Source organism: Schistocerca serialis, chromosome 5 (assembly GCF_023864345.2).
Source record: "Schistocerca serialis cubense isolate TAMUIC-IGC-003099 chromosome 5, iqSchSeri2.2, whole genome shotgun sequence".
Taxonomy (NCBI): Eukaryota; Metazoa; Arthropoda; class Insecta; order Orthoptera; family Acrididae; genus Schistocerca; species Schistocerca serialis.
In genome coordinates, this window is record NC_064642.1 from 833,409,473 (window position 1) to 833,431,444 (window position 21,972).

Consider the following 21,972-nt stretch of genomic DNA (forward strand, 5'->3'; position numbering starts at 1 on the left):
CTTCTAAAGTTGTAGCTCTCTAAATGTGGTGAGACCACCTACAGTGCACCAGCAGAAATGACATTTCTTATTAGTTGAAAAAGATTTGATAGGTTCAGTACTTATTTGGAATGACACAATACTAGTACAGAATGGCTTAAAATTTGGAAACAAAGGAAATGGGTTTTAAATGATCCAGTGACACACAATATCAACAATAAAAGGAAAAGGAGAGATTGCTCGCCATATAGATGACATGTTGTGTTGCAGACAGGCACAACAAAAAGACTGTTACATATTTAGCTTTTGGCCAAAGCCTTCTTTAAAAAAGGAAGCACATGCAAGCAAGCACACCAAATACAAACATGACCACTACCTCCGGCAACTTGGGACTGATCTGAGCTGCCGGGGATTGCAGTTGTATGCATGTGGTGGGCTTGATTGTGTGAATGAATGTGCATGTGTTTCCTTTCCTGAAGAAGTCTTTGGCCAAAAGCTAAATGTGCAACAGTCTTTTCATTGTGCATGTCAGCAACTCAGTGTGTCATTGAGTAGCAATCTATCCTTTTCCTATATTGTTAAAATGAAGACGAAAATAGTTTATGCAGCGTTTATTTTATTATTGATATTCATTATTGGTGTAACAGTGCATTTTTTCAGTAGGCATACACCATCAAAGGTTATTGCTTAGTTGTATTGCGATGAACTGCGTTACCTTTCTAATAGTAACAATCCAATGACAACAGAAAAGTAAATCAAGAAGTAAACATTCTGTCTCAGAACTAACGTCTGATACACTTTTTAAGTACCTTCTTGACAGTTGCTGGGACATGTTCCAAAAGGGTATAAGTGGTATAAGTTTAAGATGTACGAAGAAAACATATGCGCATAAAACTTATGTTTCACTATTTTAACAGTAGACCTGATCATGAAGAGCAAATGATAGTATATTAACACTTTTAGAAATCCTGCTCCTATAAAATCAATTAATTAATGAGACAGAAAAAATCCAGTGAGCTTTATTAGCATGTTATGCACATACTTTCAATTTCTCAGGAATGTTCACTTCAGTATAGACAGAGCTGCACTACGGAGTGTAAGTTGAATTCAGTCATTTAAAGCATTTCATCTCAAAAGATAGTTTTCATATTTTCTGTGACATTAGAAGATAGTAAATCCATTTCATTTCAGAAGTCTTTAAGCTACATACAGAAGTACAATCCAGTTAGTTAGTCCAGTCTAGTGCAAAATAATATACACAAGTGTCTCAGCTTGTACTCCAAAATGTGAAAGTTGCTAAGTAAAAGATTTGGATCATAGGATTGATGTCAAATAAAGTAGCTAGAAAATCTTTTAACAATCACAATCAATTTCAGACCTTCTTTTAGTGAATTTCATATTCTTTTATCATGTTCCTATTCACAGCCTTGTCACTTGCAAGACAAAGTCCAACTAATTTGTCCCCTGTCATATGAGTGTCTTAAAAAGGCTGCCATTTGAATATGATATCTTCAGTACCACTGTTCCATGCAACTGACTGACTCAGTTCTGACTTCCACCGATACACTGTTGCCACTTCACAAAATTAGTCATATGTGTTGAAGTGAAAAGTGACAATTTAACACTCGTACACTCTCATATCAATAACAAGTTAAACTAACTCTTATTCTACAAAGTCAAAACCTAATGCTTTCCTAAATAAAAATACTTCGTAGTGTCCCAATTTCCACTATGAGCAGTGCAAGCAGTGTCTGATAACAATATCCTATATGACTATATTTTCTACATGCCGTTTGCACAGAACCAGTTTAACAGCTCCTCAGTCACCATTACATGTTTCGTATGAGTTTCATGTAGAATATAACACGAAATACAGAAAAAAACTTCCTACAGTTAAGTACACAATATGTAAAACATCATTCTAGTAGCATAAAACTGCCAAATTTTTGTTGTTATCGCAAAACTTTAAACTTTTTCAGTTTTACAAATTTTAATAAATTTCAGGTTATGGAGACAAAAAATTAAAGGTACCTGTTTTTGGGTACAAATTTTCAGGAAGTTGTTTATTAAAGTATCAATCTCAACACAAAACAAAAATTTAGAGTAATGTCTGAATAAAATTTTAACAATTACTGGCTTTTTCTTCATAATTTTTTTTCCGGGAAGTATAGGAATGTATGGATAAATATGAACATCCGTATAAACAATATATTTTATAAATATTAACACCATAGAATTATAAGACAGAATAGCTGGTCAGCAGTTACCTCCAGCAGACAAAATATTTAGTACTGTCAATATAAAAGTATAGAAGGACAGGGCGGTTATAATTTAACTGTAATTTCTTGAGCCAATGTAAATGGAAAACTATTTACCATATGGGTATCCAATTTTATAGGAATGATTTTCAGACTCTGCACTGTGGGATTTGCATTGTTAGTAGTGTTAGTGTAATGACTTGCTGTTAGGTGCGGTTCTGGTACAGCGACACAGGGTTGAAGCACAAGCATCAGTGTGCATTACAGTGCAGATAATCAACATGGGTCTGGGCAAGGTGAGCAGGGCTTTATTCCAAAAAGATGTTTTATCAAAACAATAGCAATAATCTGCAGCTCTTAATGAGTATCAGTGCATTAGAGCATTATGGAGAGGTTCTCTTTCCACACTGGCATTGAATAACATGATTAAGAAGTTCACATTAACTGGCAATTTAGAAACTGCTCCTGGGAGAGGCCAATGGCCAATTATGCCACATATTGGTGAAGACATTACTGTTGCAACAGCTGAGAATGCTGGACGTAATGTATGATCTTCAAGCACTGCACGAGTTGTGTCATGACAGCTGAATATTTCGTGGTCCACCATTCAAAAAGTGCTGTAAACAATTGTGAAATGGTATCTACATAAACTTAACATGCAGATGGTCATCACATTCAGTAACATTTGTAATCTGGAGTGAAAACTAGGTCCACAAGTAACATATGTTACCCTCTCATGTGGAAACTAAAATGTGTTTCTTTCAAGGGTTTATTTGTTATTTCTATTCTGCATGTCCTTAAAAATGTTTCCACAAAGTTTCACTGTCCTATGATCACTCACTTTTCATGGGGTCCCTCCCAAGAAGCCCAAGTTTAATTACAACTGCCCTGTACATGACACTAGCTTTTGTCTTTGTCTCCTCTCATCCTCACAATGGGTGGGGACACTCCCAATCCATCCCCCTCCCCCCCCCCCCCCGCCCCTCCTTCTGCTTACCCAAGAAGGAACTAATGGTTTCGAAAGTAAGACAGTTTTAAGTACTTTGGTGTGTGTCTATCAGCAATACTGAATGTTTTACCACAAAAAACTGACTAGTAATTTGGCTCATAATCTTTTGTATATTTCTGAAGTGAATTTTCGTCTAGATATTAAAACCATTCTGTTGTACATATACAACAGTGACCTTGCTACTATGATTCAAACATACAGTAGCTTAAATACACACACACACACACACACACACACACACACACACACACACACACAAAGAAGAAAAAGAAAACAAGTGTACCATAGGCTCTTTGCTGAGGAGTACAGTGCCCCCTATGCTGCCCCCCAGCCTCCCCTTCCTGCCCAACCTCCCCCCACCCCCTCCCCTCCCCAGTTTCGTAAGAATTGTACTGTTCTTTTGCCATCTCAGTCATACCATACATCCTTCGGGTACCATTGTTATAGCAATGCGCTGTAATTATGTCATTCACACTTTACACATGGGATGCCACATAAAAGAAAATTTTCTCTCACATGCTAATTTTTTTAACACTTGCATGGCCTCTGCACTACATAGCTGCCACCTTTAAATCCACACAGTCGATACTTTTCTGGTTCGTCCCAGTCCAAATTCTGGAGTATTGAACATTTTTTTGTTTGCCCATTACGTTACTACATATTCACACATACAATGCTATCTCCTTTGCAACTCTGAATGTTTTCATTTTTTCATCCCTTACTGCACTGATGCTGTTGCAAATCACTCAGAATGCATTTTAACAATATTATGGAAAGGAAAGTTGCTACTCACCATATAGCAGAGATGCTGAGTTGCAGATAGGCACAACAAAAACACTGTCACAAATAAGCTTCTGGCCAGTAAGACCATCAAAAATAGATCACACACACACACACACACACACACACACACACACACACACACATGGCTGCAGTCTCTGGCAACTGAAGCCACACTGCGAGCAGTAGCACCAATACATTGTGGGACTGATGACTGGGTGGGGGTAAGGAAGAGGCTGGAGCAGGGAGGGGGAGGGATAGTAGGATAGGGGTGGGGGCAGTGAAATGCTGCTGGGCAGCACCCAGGGACGAGGTAGAGAGATGGTAGGGCAGCTATGTGCGGTCGGGAGGTTAGACAGATGGCAGGGGAATGATGGTGGTGGGGGGTGGGGGGGGGGGGGGGAGGCAGGGGTAGCAGGAAAGGAGAGAAGTAAAAAGACTGGAAGAATGAGGGCTGTGTAGTGCTGGAATAGGAACAGGGAAGGGGTTGGATGCGTGAGGACAATGACTAATGAAAGTTGAGACCAGGAGGGTTAAGGGAATGTAGGATATATTGCAGGGAAAATTCCCACCTGTGCGATTCAGAAAAGATGGTGTTGGTGAGAAGGATCCAGATGGCACAGGCTGTGAAGCAGTCATTGAAATGAAGGATATCGTGTTGGGCAGCATGTTCAGCAACAGAGTGAGCCACTTGTTTCTTGGCCACAGTTTGCCGGTGGCCGTGCCGTTCATGCGGACAGACAGTTGTTAGTTGTCATGGTCACATAGAATGCTGCATAATGGTTACAGCTTAGCTAGTAGATCACACGACTGGTCTCACAGGTAGCCCTGCCGTTGATGGGATAGGTGATGTTTGTGACCAGAGTGGAGCAGTTGGTGGTGGGGGGGATGTATGGGACAGGTCTTGCATCTAGGTCTATTACTGGGATATGAACCATGAGGCAAGGTGTTGGGAGCAGGGGTTGTGTAGGGGTAGGGATGGACGAGTATATTGTGTAGGTTCAGTGCATGGCGGAATACCACTGTAGGAGTGGTGGGAAGGACAGTGTGCACGACATTTTTCAATTCAGGGCATGGCGAGAGGTAGTTGAAACCCTGGCAGAGATTGTATTTCAGTTGCTCCATTCCTGGGTGGTACTGAGTTACGAGGGGAATGCCCCTCTGTGGCTGGACGGTAAGACTTTTGCAGAAATATCCTGCCCACTATCCTTCCCGCCCCTCCTAAGTGGTATTTGTCATCCACCAAACCTACACAATATACTCATTCATCCCTACATAACCTCTGCTCCCAATCCCTTACCTCATGGCACATATTCCTATAATAGACCCAGATGCAAGACCTATCCTCCCACCATCCCTGCACCAGTCCGGTCACAAACATCACCTATCCCATCAAAGACAGGGCTACCTGTGAGACCAGTCATGTGATATACAAGCTAAGCTGCAACCATTGTACAGCATTCTATGTGGCCATGACAACTAACAACTGTCTGTCCGCATGAAGGGCCACTGTCAAACTGTGGCCAAGAAACAAGTGGCTCACCCTGTTGCTGAACATGCTGCCCAACATGATATCCTTCATTTCAATGACTGATTCACAGTCTGTGCCATCTGGATCCTTCCCACCAACACCAGTGTTTCTGAATTGTGCAGTTGGGAACTTTCCGTGCAATGTAACCTACGTTCCCGTAGCCTCAACCTTTGTTAGCCATTGTTTTCACCCATCCAGCCCCTTCTCTGTTCCCATTCAAGCACTTCACACCCCTCATTCCACCATTGCACCCAGTCTTTTTACTTCTCTCCTTTCCCGTTACTTCCACCCCCTCCCCACCTCTCCCCTGCCATCTGTCTAACCTCCTGACTGCACATAGCTGCCCTGGCCTCTCTCCTCCTTGTCCCAGCACGCTCCCCAGCAGCACTGCACTCCGTTTCCCACCCCTGCCCTATTATCACTCCCCAGCCCCACCCGAGCCTCCTCCTTATTCCCACCCAGTCACCACTCCCTGCTCACACTGTGGCTTCAGTTCCCAGAGACAAGTTGTGTGTGTGTGTGTGTGTGTGTGTGTGTGTGTGTGTGTGTGTCTCGTCTATTTTTGATGAAAGCCTTACTGGCCAAAAGCTTATTTGTGACCATTGTGACCGTGTTTTTGTTGTGCCTATCTGTGACTCAGCATCTCCACTATATGGTGAGTGGAAACTTTCCTTTTCATAATATTGTTACATTCCATTCTGGATTTTCCATTGTTTGATTTTAGAATGCTATTTAAGTCATGTATCACCTCGAAACAAGAAAAACATTTTGATCCTTCCTTTTTGCTAAATTGTCATTTTTTTCCAATGCTACTTGACAGTTTCAGTGCAACAAGAACCAAATTAATGTCATCAAAGACTAACTGAATTGATCGGCAGAGTTCTGTAACTCCAGAAAAATTAATTGCTTTCACTTTTCACATGCTACATTGGCAATTGGAGACATTGCCTTCTTCTGCTCCAAGTAAAAATCTCTAATGAGTTTGCCAATTTGCCTGCCGGTTAATTGTGAAGCATTATTGGGTGTGTGCTGCAATTTAAAACCCTCTGTCTCTAAGCTTATCAAAGGGATGTTAAATTGAAATATCCTTTCCTGAACGTCCGGCCAGTGTCAGTGTCAGCCGACATCACGCAATGAGATAGGTCACATTAAGGACATGACTCTAGCACCTAGCTCCAGAAAGCTCCCTCCTTTGCACTGGAAGACCACACTGCAGGTGACAAACTCCAGGATGGACACACAGAATCAAACTTTACTATAATACCTCACAGTCTGGTTGGACACGAGACAGCAATGAACATTTAATCCATTTTTTACAGCACCAGGAAAAGGCAACTAAAGTAGTTATCAAATTATTGTGTGGAGAATGTGACAGTAATTTGGCAGCACATCCACAAATATACATTTTAACTGTTGTACATAAGAAGTCTAAAAAAGGTTAAAGTTTTTTATGTGTGACTAATTTTAGCAGTTTACAGATTTAAATATGCCACAGTGGCTACAAGATAAAAGAAGCATATGTATACAATACTCACAAAATAAAAGAGGCGATAAGCAACTGAACAGATAGGTAGAAAATTATTTTCATTTTGACAACGGTGTAGGTGTAGGTGTAGGTGTGTGTGTGTGTGTGTGTGTGTGTGTGTGTGTGTGTGATGGAGGACTTTGCCATATATTTTGATAGTAGCAATCTGATCTTATACACAATATCTAATTAAAAGTATCCCGACATCCCTATTTAATGTGGAACTGACCACTAGATACCACAGGAAGCACACCCGTCAGTATCAAAGGAGACAGGAAGAGCTGTGTTGTCAGTACAGAAGCAATAACAGTGGAATGGGTCAGTCAGGAGAACTCAGTGACTTCAAACATTGACCAATCACATACGTAACAAATTCATCAGGAACATTTTATAGATCTTATAATTAAATGAAACCCTGAGACATTCAAGTCTCTTCTTTATCTACAGCAATGATCGAAGCAAACGAAATGAATTAAAATTTGTGCTGCAGCCAGGACTCGAACCCGGGTCTTCTTGCTCGCTAGGCAGAAATGCTAAGCATTACACTACCACAGCACAATGGTCAATATTGCTGTAAGAACTATCCGAGTCGCGTGCCCTCCCCAACACAAACTTCAATTTGTATCTTCAGCTTATTTTCCCTTAGACTGTCACTACTGCCAGGGCTCTCCAACATCCATTACATCCAATGCTGGGGTGCTATTCCAATGCCAATGACTGGAAATGAGTGGTGGGGAGTAATGGATCAGTTTGTACCCCGTGCCAATTCAGTGGATGAGAATGGGTTTGGCAAATGCCTGGAGAACATTACCAATCATTATGTGTAAAGCTAGCAGTGAGGTACAGAGGAAATGATCTTAAGGAATGGGAGTGTTTTGTGTGGGTACAGTGTGGTCCTCTTATTACACTTCAGAAAATGTTAAATGAGAAGGGATCCTTGAGCAGCCGCTGGTGAAGCTTCAGTGCAGCAGCAGTGCAGTAGCGAGTCGCATATTTAGCTTTATATTTGTTTTGTAGTTTGATTCTTAACTTCTTTCCGAGTGTTTGTGCGCTTGCATATTTAATTACATGAAATCCCTGCCTATTCTCATATTTGAGAGGAGCAATATTGCTTATTGATAGGCGTAGAGTATAAATTCGTGGAGTCGTTCGATATTTACAGTAAGATGGATAGGGTGTGTGCGTGCTGTGTGCGGGCGCAGGAGGAACTGGCCGCGGTTCGCGAGCAGTTGAGCAAACTGTTGGCCACGGTCAGCCACCTTCTGGATGCTGCTTCAATGTGCAGCGACGGCGGAGGGTCTGGCGCATCACTTGAGACACCTCAGGTGGCGCTTGCTGCGTCTGCTAACTCAGCCGCCGAGGCACCATCTAGTGTACCCGGGGCGTTGGGACCACCCTCACCTCAGGGTGAGTGGCGGACTGCAACGCGTTCGCGTCGCTCAAGGCGGAGGTCCAATGTGGAGGCTGACCAGCTTGCCTCGCCCGTTCATCCTGTCAGTGGGCAGGTGGCTGCTCCTTCAGCAGGGGCCAAGCAGGCACACAGGGGTAAAGGCTTGCTCGTTATTGGGAGCTCCAACATTAGGCGAGTGATGGAGCCCATTAGGGAAATCCAACGTGCAGTCGGTTTGTGTGGGGGGGCCTCATCCGAGATGTGGAGGCAGCCTTGCCTGCGGCTATCGAGCTTACGGTGTGCAGTCGTCTGCAAGTAGATGCTCACGTCGGCACCAATGATGCCTGTCGCTTGGGTTCTGAGGCGATCCTCAGTTCGTACAGGCGGCTGGCGGATTTGGTCAAGACCGCTGGCCTCGCATGCGGGGTGCAAGCAGAGCTCCCTATTTGCAGCATCGTTCCAGAGTGGATCGGGGTCCTTTGGTTTGGAGCCGAGTGGAGGGTCTCAACCAGAGGCTTCGTCGACTCTGTGATGGTCTTGGCTGCAGATTTCTAGACTTGCGCTATTGGGTGGGGAATTGTAGGACGGCCCTAGATAGGTCAGGGGTGCACTACACAAAGGAAGCGGCTACTTGGGCAGCAGAGTACTTGTGGCGTGCACATGAGGTTTTTTTAGGCTAGGCAGTAGTGCGAGATGTCCTGATGAACACTCACCAGTCGACGTGTAGAGTGTGATTGTGAAGTTATCTGGACACATTTAACAGGGCTAGGGGAAATAAAGTTAATTGTGGGGTGTTATTACCGGCCACCAGGTTCCCCTGTGACAGTTCTAGAATCATTTAAAGGGAGTCTACGTTCTGTATCGCAGAAGTACCCGGATCATGCTATATTAGTCGAAGGCGACTTCAACCTACCTAGTATAGACTGGGATGTCTATGGATTCATTACAGGTGGTACAGACAAGCCGTCGTGTGAATTACTTTTGAACACATTATCCGAAAACTGTCTTGAGCAGCTAAATCGACAGATCTGGTAGCCACGAACAGAGCAGACCTCATCGACGGTGTCAGTGTTGAGACAGGGATTAGTGATCATGATGTCATTACGACTATGGTTACAAAAGTTAAAAAGTCGGTCAAGAAGGCTAGGAGAGTATTCTTACTAGAAAGAGCAGATAAGCAGTTGTTAGCATCCCACTTAGTAAATGAATCGACTTCATTTACTTGCGGTATGATGGACGTGGAAGAATTATGGGCAAATTTTAAACACATTGTAAATCACGCATTGGACAAGTATGTGCCGGAAAAGTGGGTTACGGACGGAGAAGACCCACCGTGGTTTAACAGCACAATTCGGAGAACGCTCAAGAAGCAAAGGCAGTTGCACTTGCGGTACAAGAAAGATCGGGACAATGAGGACAGGCAAAAGTTAGTAGAGATTCGTGCTGCTGTAAAAAGAGCGATGTGCAAAGCATTCAACCACTACCACCGTCATACCTTAGCAAAAGATCTTGCTGAAAACCCATGGAAATTCTGGTCTTAGGTAAAATCGGTAAGTGGGTCGAAGGCTTCCATCCAGTCACTCACTGATCAGTCTGGCCTGGCAACGGAAGACAGCAAAACGAAAGGTGAAATTTTAAATTTAGCATTTGAGAGATCTTTCACGCAGGAGGATTGTACAAACATACCGCCGTTTGAGTCTCGTACAGATTCCCGTATGGAGGACATAGTGATTGACATCCCTGGGGTTGTGAAGCACCTGAATGGGTTGAAAATAAATAAATCACCAGGTCCTGATGGGATTCCAATTCGGTTTTACAGAGAGTACTCTACTGCATTGGCTCCTTACTTAGCTAGTAGCATTTATCGCAAATATCTTGCCCAACGTAAAGTCCCGAGCGGCTGGAAAAAAGCGCAGGTGACGCATGTACAGAAGAAGGGTAGAAGGACGGATCCTCAAAATTACAGACCAGTTTGTTGCAGGATTCTCGAACATATTCTCAGTTTGAATATAACGAATTTCCTTGAGACAGAGAAGTTGCTGTCCATGCATCAGCACGGCTTTAGAAAGCATCGCTCCTGCGAAACACAACTCGCCCTTTTTTCACATGATATCTTGTGAACCATGGATGAAGGGTATCAGACGGATGCCATATTCCTTGACTTCCACAATGCATTTGACTCGGTGCCCCACTGCAGACTCCTAACTAAAGTACGAGCATATGGGATTGGTTCCCAAGTATATGAGTGGCTCGAAGACTTCTTAAGTAATAGAACCCAGTATGTTGTCCTCGATGGTGAGTGTTCATCGGAGGTGAGGGTAGCATCTGGAGTGCCCCGGGGAAGGGTGTTAGGTCTGCTGTTGTTTTATATCTACATAAATGATCTTTTGGATAGGGTGGATAGCAATGTGTGGCTGTTTGCTGATGATGCTGTGGTGTACGGGAAGGTGTCGTTGTTGAGTGACTGCACGAGGATACAAGATGACTTGGACAGGATTTGTGATTGGTGTAAAGAATGGCAGCTAACTCTAAATATAGATAAATGCAAATTAATGCAGATGAATAGGAAAAAGAATCCTGTAATGTTTGAATACTCCATTAGTAGTGTAGCGCTTGACACAGTCACGTCGATTAAATATTTGGACGTAACACTGCAGAGCGATATGAAGTGGGACAAGCATGTAATGGCAGTTGTGGGGAAGGGGAATAGTCGTCTTCGGTTCATTTGTAGAATTTTGGGAAAATGTGGTTCATCCGTAAAGGAGACCGCTTATAAAACACTAATATGACCTATTCTTGAGTACTGCTTGAACGTTTGCGATCCCTATCAGGTCAGATTGAGGGAGGATGTAGAAGCAATTCAGAGGCGGGCTGCTAGATTTGTTACTGGTAGGTTTGATCATCATGTGAGTGTTACAGAAATGCTTCAGGAACTTGGGTGGGAGTCTCTAGAGGAAAGGAGGCGTTCTTTTCATGAATCGTTACTGAGGAAATTTAGAGAACCAGCATTTGAAGCTGACTGGAGTACAATTTTACTGCTGCCAACTTACATTTCGTGGAAAGACCACAAAGATAAGATAAGAGAGATTAGGGCTTGTACAGAGGCATATAGGCAGTCATTTTTCCCTCGTTCTGTTTGGGAGTTGAACAGGGAGAGAAGATGCTAGTTGTGGTACGAGGTACCCTCCGCCAAGCACCGTATGGTGGATTGAGGAGTATGTATGTAGATGTAGATGTAGATCTGAACACATTTTACAGCACTGTGTACTGTGCACAGTGGAGGAACAGTTCAGAGATGACGATCGATTGTACCGGCATGACAGTGAACCCTGTCGCAGAGCGGCACCTGTAAGGCAACGGTTTAGAGCAATAACACTCCCGAAATGGACCGGTCTGCCCAGACTCCCCATCCGAAACTGAGGGAACTTCGCTCTGGACCCCAGTGCCCGATATCACTGATCGCTACCTTCTTCGGTTTCAGTTCTTGAGGCAAAATGGGCTTCCGTTCCTCCACGTGCATTTGGACACGTCATTTGAAATGTCCCCGGCAGACTTCGAGCTGTCATAAGGTGGAGACTGGATAGGTGTCTGGATACTTTTGATCAGACGGTGTACATTTCAAATCGTCCACGACATCTTAGGATTGCCATTTTAAATGATAGCACATTATTATTCAAACAGATTATAGAAATATTAATGAGAGATTTCTCTAATAATCTATGTTTGATGTTCTCACAGCAAAAGCCCAAGTGCCAACACAAAATGTTCCTCCTTCACTGTGCAGCAAAGTGTACGCTACTGTTGGAGATGCCTAACAGGCTGAAGCTGTTGGAGATTCCTGACAGTCCAAAGCTATGCTGGATTGGAACTCGAGCCCGGATCCTCACTTTTGCAAATGATGTCATTGCCAACTGAGCTATGCACAAATGACTCACGACCTCACTGTCCTCTTTCGTATGCCAGTATTTCTCTCCCCGTCACGAGTTTGCTCCCGAAAATCTCTCCGACTGCCGGACTAGTGTCCCGGGGAGAGAGAGCGTAACTGAGAATGACTTAGCGACATCCTACAATTTGTAACCGGTATCAAGCTTTAAATCCTGCAGCTCATTTGTCACCTGTGATTAACCTATTCTCCACAACATCCTTCTTCTGGCGATGCTAGTCTATACGGTGTGCCGGGGAGCTCTGACAGCATTTAAAAAGTGGGTGAGAGCTACAAGTAGATTGAGAGTATGAGGGTGATTGTGGATTGTGCCCAGATAGCTAAATTGGCAAAAGCACTGCCTGTGGAAGTAAAGGTTCAAATTTCAAGTATCGATCTGGTACGTAGTCTTAGTCCGTCGACAGGATTCGCGACAGCAAACACACTGCTACGAAGTGAAAGATTCACTCTGAAATAGATTGTGGCTAAGCCAGTCTCCATTACAATTTTCTCTCCGAAATTCGAAGAATTTGAAAGTAAGGTGAGAAATGCCCTCCTGGTTAGCCGTTCAGTCTAACGCACTGCTTTCAGGGCGGGAAGGCATGTCGGTCTCTGGCACGAATCTGCCTAGTGGATTAGTGTCGAGGTCCACTGTGCCATCCAGTCTGTGGATGGCTTTTAAGGCAGTTTTCCATCTGCCTCGACAAATGCGGGTTGGTTCCCCTTATTCTGCCTCAGTTACACTATGTCGGCGATTGCTGCGCGAACACTTTCTCCACGTATGTGTGCACCGTAATTACTCTACCACGCAAACATTGGGGTTACACTCGTCTGGTGCGAGACATTTCCAGGGGGTCCACTGGGGGTTGAACCACACAATAACCCTGGGTTCGGTGTGGGGCAGCGGTGGGGTGAGTGGACTGCTGTAGCCTGTTGAGGGGTTGTGTACCACAGCGGGCTACGGCGGGGACGCAGCCTCGTCGTCGTTTCTAGGTCTCCGGTTCCATACAGAACAATACAAGGTGAGAAATAATGGCAAAATAGTTGTGGAGTGGTTCACACGCTATGACTGTATTGCTCAATTGATAACGGCATTCCAAAGTTCCAAGTCTGAGTTCCAGTTAGACAGAAAATTTTAGTTTTCTCAAAATGTATTTTACAGTCACACACAGAGTAAAATATTTCCAATGAAAGGCTCCTTAGTTTACATTTTTGTTGCGTAGAAATAAAGTGTGTAGAGCATGAGGAAATGTAAAAACTGCAAACTGTTCCTTATAGACAGAACACAAAGCAGTTTATATCGCATCCTCTCTACAACAGGAATGCCAGCTAAACTGGAAAGATTAATAAAGCTAAGAACTAGTGCTATATTGACCTAAGAGCACCATTTCAGTAAAACAATTTCAGTGATAGAACAAATCATGTTCACACTCGTTAAAATTGTGACACAATATGGAAATATCTAAGAATCATCAGCTTGAGGCCTCAGATCTGAAAGAAAAAGAAAACTGAAATAGTGCATCACAATTAAATAGAAGTAACACTGCTAAACTGAAAACTCAAACAGTTGGTGACACTACCAACAAAATGAATAAATAACACAATTTTTAACTATGATGTACATCCATTATGAAGAAAATTACTGTATACTTAATTTAAACAATGAGAATTCCACACTGGAATATCAACAATATTATGAAATGGACAGATCAACAATACAAAGAAAGGATAGACTGCCAATAAACATAAATATGACATGGTGAGTTGCAGATAGGGACAACGAAAAGACCGTTACACAGAAAGCTATTGGCAAAAGCCTTCTTCATAATAAAAAATGCACACATGTTCACACAAGCAAGCACACCTCATGCACAAATGACCACTATCTCCGGCCAAATGTCACGTTGAACACAAGCAGCAGTCCGGAGTGGGGTGAGGCAGGGAAAAGGTTAGCAGGATACAGCTTGGGGGCAGAGAAGTCAGCACTGTCTCGCAGGGTGTGTAGGGACTAGATGGTAGCAACACACAGCAGCCAACAGCTGCCAGGCGGAGCATCAGGAGGCTGTGAGGGAGAGACCAGCAGGGGAAATGGAGAGCAGAAAAGGAGGGGAGCACAGAAAGGGGAAAAGACCAGTGGCTATGTTGGCAGAGAGTGGTATATAATGAGGTTGAAGGGACATGAATTGGGAGGGGCTGATAGGACAAAAGGGGCAGAAGGTGTTGAATGGTTGGTGTGGGGGCAGTAGGTTGCCACAGGTTGAGGTCATGGTAATTTCAGGAACAGAGAAAGTGTTGTAAGAATAACTCCCATATGCGCAGTTCAGGAAAGCTGCTGGTGGAAGGGAGGATCCAGATGGTCCGGACTGTGAAGCAGCAGTCCTTTGTGCAGGTGATTCTTGGGAGTGGCGAGAGGAAAGGAGATGTGTGGGGATTGTTTGCAGACTATGTCTGGGGGATAGTGCCTGTCTGAAGTCCTTTGTGAGACCTTCAGTACACTAGACAAGGGAGTTATTGTCACCGCAGATACACCGTCCCCACATGGCTAGCCTGTATGGGAGGGATTTTTATGTATTTTTTTATGTATTTGTTTGTGTCTGTACATATTTTTACACTTCTTTTTGTGATCCAGCTTCCCTCATAACCACCTAATGTCTTCATTTGCCCATTTCCTATGTTATTTCCCAGATACCATTCTGCCACAATTGACCCCTGCTCCATTTTTCTGCGCCAGTTCAAAAAAGTATACCTTTGTCCTTAAATGCTGCCAAAGCAATGGCACCTGCACCCCCCCCCCCCCCCCCTCCAATAATATAACCATAAAAATTCCTTTCTCTGTATCCCGCTCCTCCTTTCACAGTGACCTTCACCTTTTCAGATTTTGCAAATCCATCCCTCACAGAACTGGCACTGCAAAAATGCATCTCCATGGCATAGGCATCCCAGAACCAATTTTGCACCTCCGCAAGATACTGCAACTGTGTAATACCTTCTACATATATAATATCTCTGAAACTGAACATATGCTCTCCAGCACTTCGAAGAGCTTTCCAGACACCACCTCCAGAAGTTACCCAACCTGCTGACATCTTACTGTCACTTTTGGGCACCACTATCCAACCCCTATCATAACCAGTGTTTCTCCTCATCAACCCTTCATTACCTGGACCCAGCCTACCAGAACTTCTCAACTTGCCACATCCCCAGAAACTTTCTACCAACATTCCAAAACCAAAGCCAAAGTTTGAACAATGCTGGAATACTGTTGTTAACCTTTCCACCAAAAACTTCAGCCCCACAGAAGTTTCAGTTCTATCCAAGGTTGCACTTCTAGCCACACACCCAAATTTAACCATGCTGGACTTGTCAAAGCCTTACTCCCCTTCTACCAATCCCTGCAATCACCTCTTTGCCACCAATCCCTCCAACCAAAGCCAACCTAATCTCCCAGTTCATAGCATTGCCCAACCATGATCCTCCTCTCCCTCCCACCTAACTAAGCCTGGTCACCTTCTGGGAATTTCTTACCTCCAACTTGGCCTCCCCATCCCTCCCCAGGTCCCATCCTGAAAACACCAACCTTCCAGCAGAGGAAGGGAGACCATATACAGCCTCAAAAAGAGATTCCGACCCAGTCATCCTGGCTGTGGACAAAGATTCCACTACTGTAATTGCGAATCACTGTGACTTTATAAGTGACAAAGATTCTGTGACTTACCAAACGGGAAAGCGCTGGTAGATAGACACAATAAAAAAAACACACAAACACACACTCAAAATTTCAAGCTTTCGCAACCGTGGTTGCGAAAGCTTGAAATTTTCTTTGCCTTTACAAATGTCTGCTTGTGTCTGTGTACGTGCGGATGGATATGTGTGTGTGCGTGTGAGTGTATACCTGTCCTTTTTTCCCCCTAAGGTAAGTCTTTCCACTCCCGGGATTGGAATGACTTCTTACCCTCTCCCTTAAAACCCACATCCTTTAGTCTTTCCCTCTCCTTCCCTCCTTCCTGATGAAGCAACCGTTGGTTGCGAAAGCTTGAATTTTGTGTCTATGTTTGTGTTTGAAACTTCCTGGCAGATTAAAACTGTGTGCCCGACCGAGACTCGAACTCGGGACCTTTGCCTTTCGCGGGCAAGTGCTCTACCAACTGAGCTACCGAAGCACGACTCACGCCCGGTACCCACAGCTTTACTTCTGCCAGTATCTCGTCTCCTACCTTTGTTTGTCTATCAACATGCCAGCACTTTTGTTTGGTAAGTTACATCATCTTTGTTTTTAGTTATAATCTTCCCACATGGAATGTTTCCCTCTATTTTATTCAGAAAATTTGCACATGACTGCTATCTCTGGGCATTTCTGCCTGTCACATTCAACAAAAGCTGCACAGGGGAGATGCACTATCTGGTGGAGCACGCAGGTACTACCTGGTGGCAAGACAAGGCTTCCAGACACTGTTTTGGGATGCTGTGGGGCTGGTGGATGACCTCTGCCAACTGTCTGACTCCTCCAATTATAAACCCTATCCCCATTCCACCCCCCAACTCCCCCCACTCTCCCCCACAGAGTCCTCCCTCGGGTGTGTGTGTGTGTGTGTGTGTGTGTGTGTGTGTGTGTGTGTGTGTGTGTTGTCCTTACCATGAGTTAGTTTAAGTTAGCTTAAGCAATGCGCAAGCTTAGGGACTGATGACCTCAGCAGTTTGGCCCCATTAGACCTTACCACAAATTTCCAAATTTCCAGCCATAAACATTCCATCCCAGCTGCAGTCATGGATATCATATAACCTATTTACAGATACCTGGCAAATCCTCAATTACTGACAAAGTGTCTGCATGGGCAGACTCAAAATCCCAATGAGTCATTCAATGATCTTATATGGACTCACTTATCAAAAAGTGTTTTTGTTGGAATTAAGACACTAAAGTGGGGGTCATTGATGCTGTTATTGCTTTTTATATTGGCAACATTGGTAGGGTCAAAGTGCTACAGCATATGGGAATTAATCCTGGAGCAGACTGCATCAGAGAACTTTTGAATAAATAGACAAGGTTTGCATCGATAAAGCAGAGTATGCATCATAGTTGGTAACTAACGAGTCCTAAAAGAAGAAAAAACTTGGAAAAAGATCAAGAGTATGATATACTGTATTGTGCAGGGTGCTTCTAAGTGACTAAAACTGAAAAATTAAGCATATATTGAGTTACAGTCTTTTGAAACTTTAGAAGCCGTTCCTGAAAATTTACATTTTCTGTTGCATTTTTCCCTAAATCTCAGAAACCACTTCGAGTAGAGTATTCAAATTTTCAGGGAGTAATAACATACATATCCTGCACCTACTGAACTAAAAGAAGAACATAATGTTATGTATAATTAAAATTACTTAGGATAATGTGTATAAAATACACTAAATTTTAACCATGTAATCAAAAAATTGTATTTCTGAAAGCAGTGGCTGAAATTCAATTACTGTAGTTCCGTAGACTCAGAACATACAGTTTAATGTACTGTCAAAGTTTCATGTCAATGGCTACAGTGGTTCCTGGAATACAGGGAAGCCAGGTCACTAAATTTAACATTGTTTGGATAAGACATTCAAACTCCCCTTAATGTGTAACAGTTTTTTCGTTGCACCTGCCTGCAGCTCAATGCATATACTTCATTTGTCACCTATAAATACAACTGACAGACCTGTTGACGATGACTATACTAAATTCACATCAGTGTAATGGACAAACAGTGTTAAGTTGTATGGTACTGTGAATGTGAAAAGTTCAGGGAATGGAACGTCATTGATTAGGAATGTAAATAAAAAGTCAAAGCACTCTACCAGTGGTCAAAAACAGAGCTTATAAGCAAAACGGAAGAAGAATGTGCCTGTCTAGTACTATAAAAGGAATGGAAAGCATGAACTCCAGCATCTGCATATAACCTGGCGATCTCATCAAGAACCAGGAGCCAGGCTTATTTTATGTCTAATGCACAATCACTAATGTCCTGGTTTTGTTTGATGATTTAATGATGACTGGTAACCAATTCAGCCTAGGGCAATGGCATACAATATGCTGTTCAGTAACTATAAGCCAGCACCTCTCCTCCCCTTGCTGAATTAATCTCTTTTTTATGTTCCTTTCCCCTTTAGAAATTCATTTTTATAACAGGACATCAGAAGACCCGAATGGATGGCTTTATGGACAGAAGTATAAGATGGGATTGGGGAGGGAAATGATCCATTTCCTTTCAAAGGAACTACCCTGGTATTAGCCCTAAGCAATTTAGGGAAATCATCAGAAACTAAAATCTGGATGGTCAGATGTGGAATTGTAGCACTGTCCTCTTAAATACGAGCCCAGACTGTGCCACTTTGCTCAATGGTTCACTTGCAATCTGAATAGAATAATCACTTTGCACAAAGAGGGAAGCGAAATAAAGCTTTAAACACATTTTCATGTCTCTCTACAACTACAAAATAGTTTCAATCAGCTGATTATTTTCAGTGAATGCACAAAGTTGTTCTGAAAATTACTTGTAAGACAATAAATAACGAGCAATCTCCAACTTCAGAAACCTATAATGTTTAATTTACTGCTTTAAGGAATGTTATTAAAGCATTTGACATATTATTTCAGAATATTGGAGTGCTGGAACATCTGTAAGTAACTTGGACTGAGCCAGTTACTTCACAGATAAGCACAGTGTTACTAACCCACACTTATCTGTTTCCCAATAAAACTCAAAATTTACTATTACAAGACAGAGTAGTTTTAACATCATACTAGTTTTCAGTAGCAGAAGAATATAAACATCAAACAACTCAAAAGTAATGAGATTTATTATTCCATTAAAGGTCCTGCATTGGAGACAGAAACAGACATGGAGACAGCCACTTCAGAATCTGCACCAGCATGGACCGAACCCAGCAGCACACTGGAAGACACGTTTGGCAGCAGTGCTGGGGCAGCCAATGCCGCAGGTGTGGGAAGCTACACAAGCTCCCACATGCCCGACGGTTCGCCGCCCGGACCGGTCACGCAGTTCACCACGACAACAACAGAGCTGCCACCGCCACCACCCCCGCCGCCTCCGAGGGAGCCACCGATCCCGTCCCCTCGCCCTCCACCGGGTCGTAACAAGACACGTGTGCGGATTTCTTCTGAAGCTGCAGAGAATACTGCTCTAGTCATAGGCATAATTGCAGGTGCTATGATAGCCATTATACTGCTCATACTGATCATTCTCAAATTCAAGAACAGAGCAGACGGGTCTTACAAAGTGGACGAGAGTAAGAATTACCGTGCCCAACCTGTGCAAGGTGGTGGCAGTGGGGGTGTGAGTGGCAGTGGCGTTGCCATGGGGACCGGACTCCTGGGCTGCAATGGCCAGCCACAACTACAGCAGGGCCTCCTGCACCATCCGCAGCAAGTGCAACACCCCACACTTCAGCACATGAACGGGAGCATTAAGAACGGAACGGGGCTCGACAAGGTGGCACCCGGCAAACCCACAAAAAAGCAGAATGTTAAAGATGTCAAAGAATGGTATGTGTAGACTGTGTGGCTATGCGTCCATTTATTGTGCATGTTGTATTTGTTTTGTATGAATTTGGTGATTCGTATATTTTTAAAATGGCTTAAAAAGAGATGAACGACTGAATTTTGAACCTACTTTCTTTCTGTGGCTCATGTAATTGTTTCACAGAGTATTCTTAGAGCCTAAAATGTGCCAGACAAATGAATTTGTCAAAGCTGTTTTACTATTAGATTTTCTTAAAATGAAATTATATATGTTCTAATGAAAAGTGTGGCACATGTTGCAGCTACAGTATGAACTTCAAATGATGTTGTTACTGACACTGGGAAGTGCGAACTGTATTCCTACACTGCAACTTCCTCCATGTGGTGAAAACTGTGAATAACCAGTGTTATTCCATGAGTATGTACGAAAAGAAAATAATTCACTAAAGAAGCAAAAAGAATGAACAATTATGACATTGTGAAACATGTAACATTTACATATCAGGCCTGTTTTAATGTTGGTCTGCATCTTGTGTTCTTCCTGACTGAATGATGTGTGTATTGTCTGATTGTGGAATGGTGTCAGATGGAAGAGAGGCCCAGTTCCTATTGTGGTCAAATGCACTTGGGCATGAAGGGATAAACAGTTACAGTTTCTGATGGAATTTTGTACATAATGCACAGCACAAAATAGAAAGGATAAGAATATTTGGATTGATCACAGTAATAGATCAAATTGTTAAAGACCTTGTGTTCTTTTATCAGAAGTGTTGTTGCGTGTAACACTATTTTCAAACTTACAATTCTAACATGTAAACATAGTTGAAAAATAAAGTGGCAATAAAATTGTTCATGTTATGAAAGTGTGCTGATCAAATAAATCGTGGATAGCATAAAAATGTACAAAAACTCATACCTTTCAATCAATCCTGAAGTGATCTTTTACCAAACTTTCATGGCTGCAGGAGAGGTAATTAAAAGACGAGTACTGGTTCAGATGGACAAAAATGAGGAACAAATTCAGTTGTTATTTTGTCATAGGGACATCCAAGATTTAGTTTAAATGATTTATAGAGTCATTTGAAAACCTAATTTCGGATGGCCGGATAGAAATTTGATCTCTAAACCTCCCAAATATGAATCCATGGTCTTAATAGCTGACAAATGTATGAAACAGACAATGAATCTCAAATTCAATGTGAGCCAAGCATAGTACTGGTAACGCAACACATTCAATAAAATCTGAATATATGCATTAGTTACTGAAGGAAATTAAAATCTTACATGCATGAAAAAATTACCAAATAATGATGATGAATAAATGGAAAGATGCATCTTCACTGCAAAGATCTCCCACACTCCATCTCCTTTTCTACAATTTCATCACCTTTTAAGTTAGCACTCACCAAGTGACTTCAGGCAATGCAATATACTGGACAGACATTGTGTGGCCACAGAATTTGGTCCATCTCAATGTAATCTTGTGGAGGTACATGATCATATTGCAAACTGATGAGAAGGAACATTTTCTTGAATTGTATTCGCCAGGATTACCATGGGCAATTATCAAAGAAATGTATTTTAGTGCACACTAGAATCCTGGACTTGTACAAATGAGGAATACAGAAAAATCCCGACAAACCACAATCAACTTTGAAGCTTATGCTACCATGTGTGCTCAGTGTTTATGGCAACAAATTACAAGTAGTAACCACACTTAGAATTCAACCCTCGGCTTTCGATTTCTTGACTTGTAATAATGATCTTACAATGATGTGATTACTAACAATAACATAGTAACTACTGCTGATTGTGTAAGCTATCCATTCACATATACAAATATCTAAAATATAAACACAACTGAGATAATATCAACATAGAACACACAGTACACAGCAAATAATTCTAATCTTCCAGAAACAATTTGTGTACAGTTTCTGACAGTGACAGTAAGCACATGTCTCTGAAGTGGATTAAAGAAGAAGACATTAATGAAGCCTCGCACACATCATCTCTAGGGATACAATCAATTAAACTCAAAGAAGCAAAACCAATTTCAGAATATTTCACT

The 21,972-nt window shown here is 42.6% G+C and overlaps 1 protein-coding gene across 4 annotated transcripts in view; it reads left to right on the forward strand.

The window, feature by feature from the left end:
• The window catches only part of LOC126481546 (neurexin-1), a 2,075,559-nt gene extending 2,054,759 nt beyond the window's left edge, over positions 1-20,800 (forward strand). For all 4 annotated transcript variants that reach the window (XM_050105375.1, XM_050105377.1, XM_050105378.1 and 1 more), the window contains one exon: positions 19,235-20,800. In XM_050105375.1, coding sequence (XP_049961332.1) covers positions 19,235-19,935 — 701 coding nt within the window. In that variant the 3' untranslated portion in view covers positions 19,936-20,800. The remainder of the gene's footprint in view (positions 1-19,234) is intronic.
• The last annotated feature ends 1,172 nt before the right edge of the window (positions 20,801-21,972 follow it).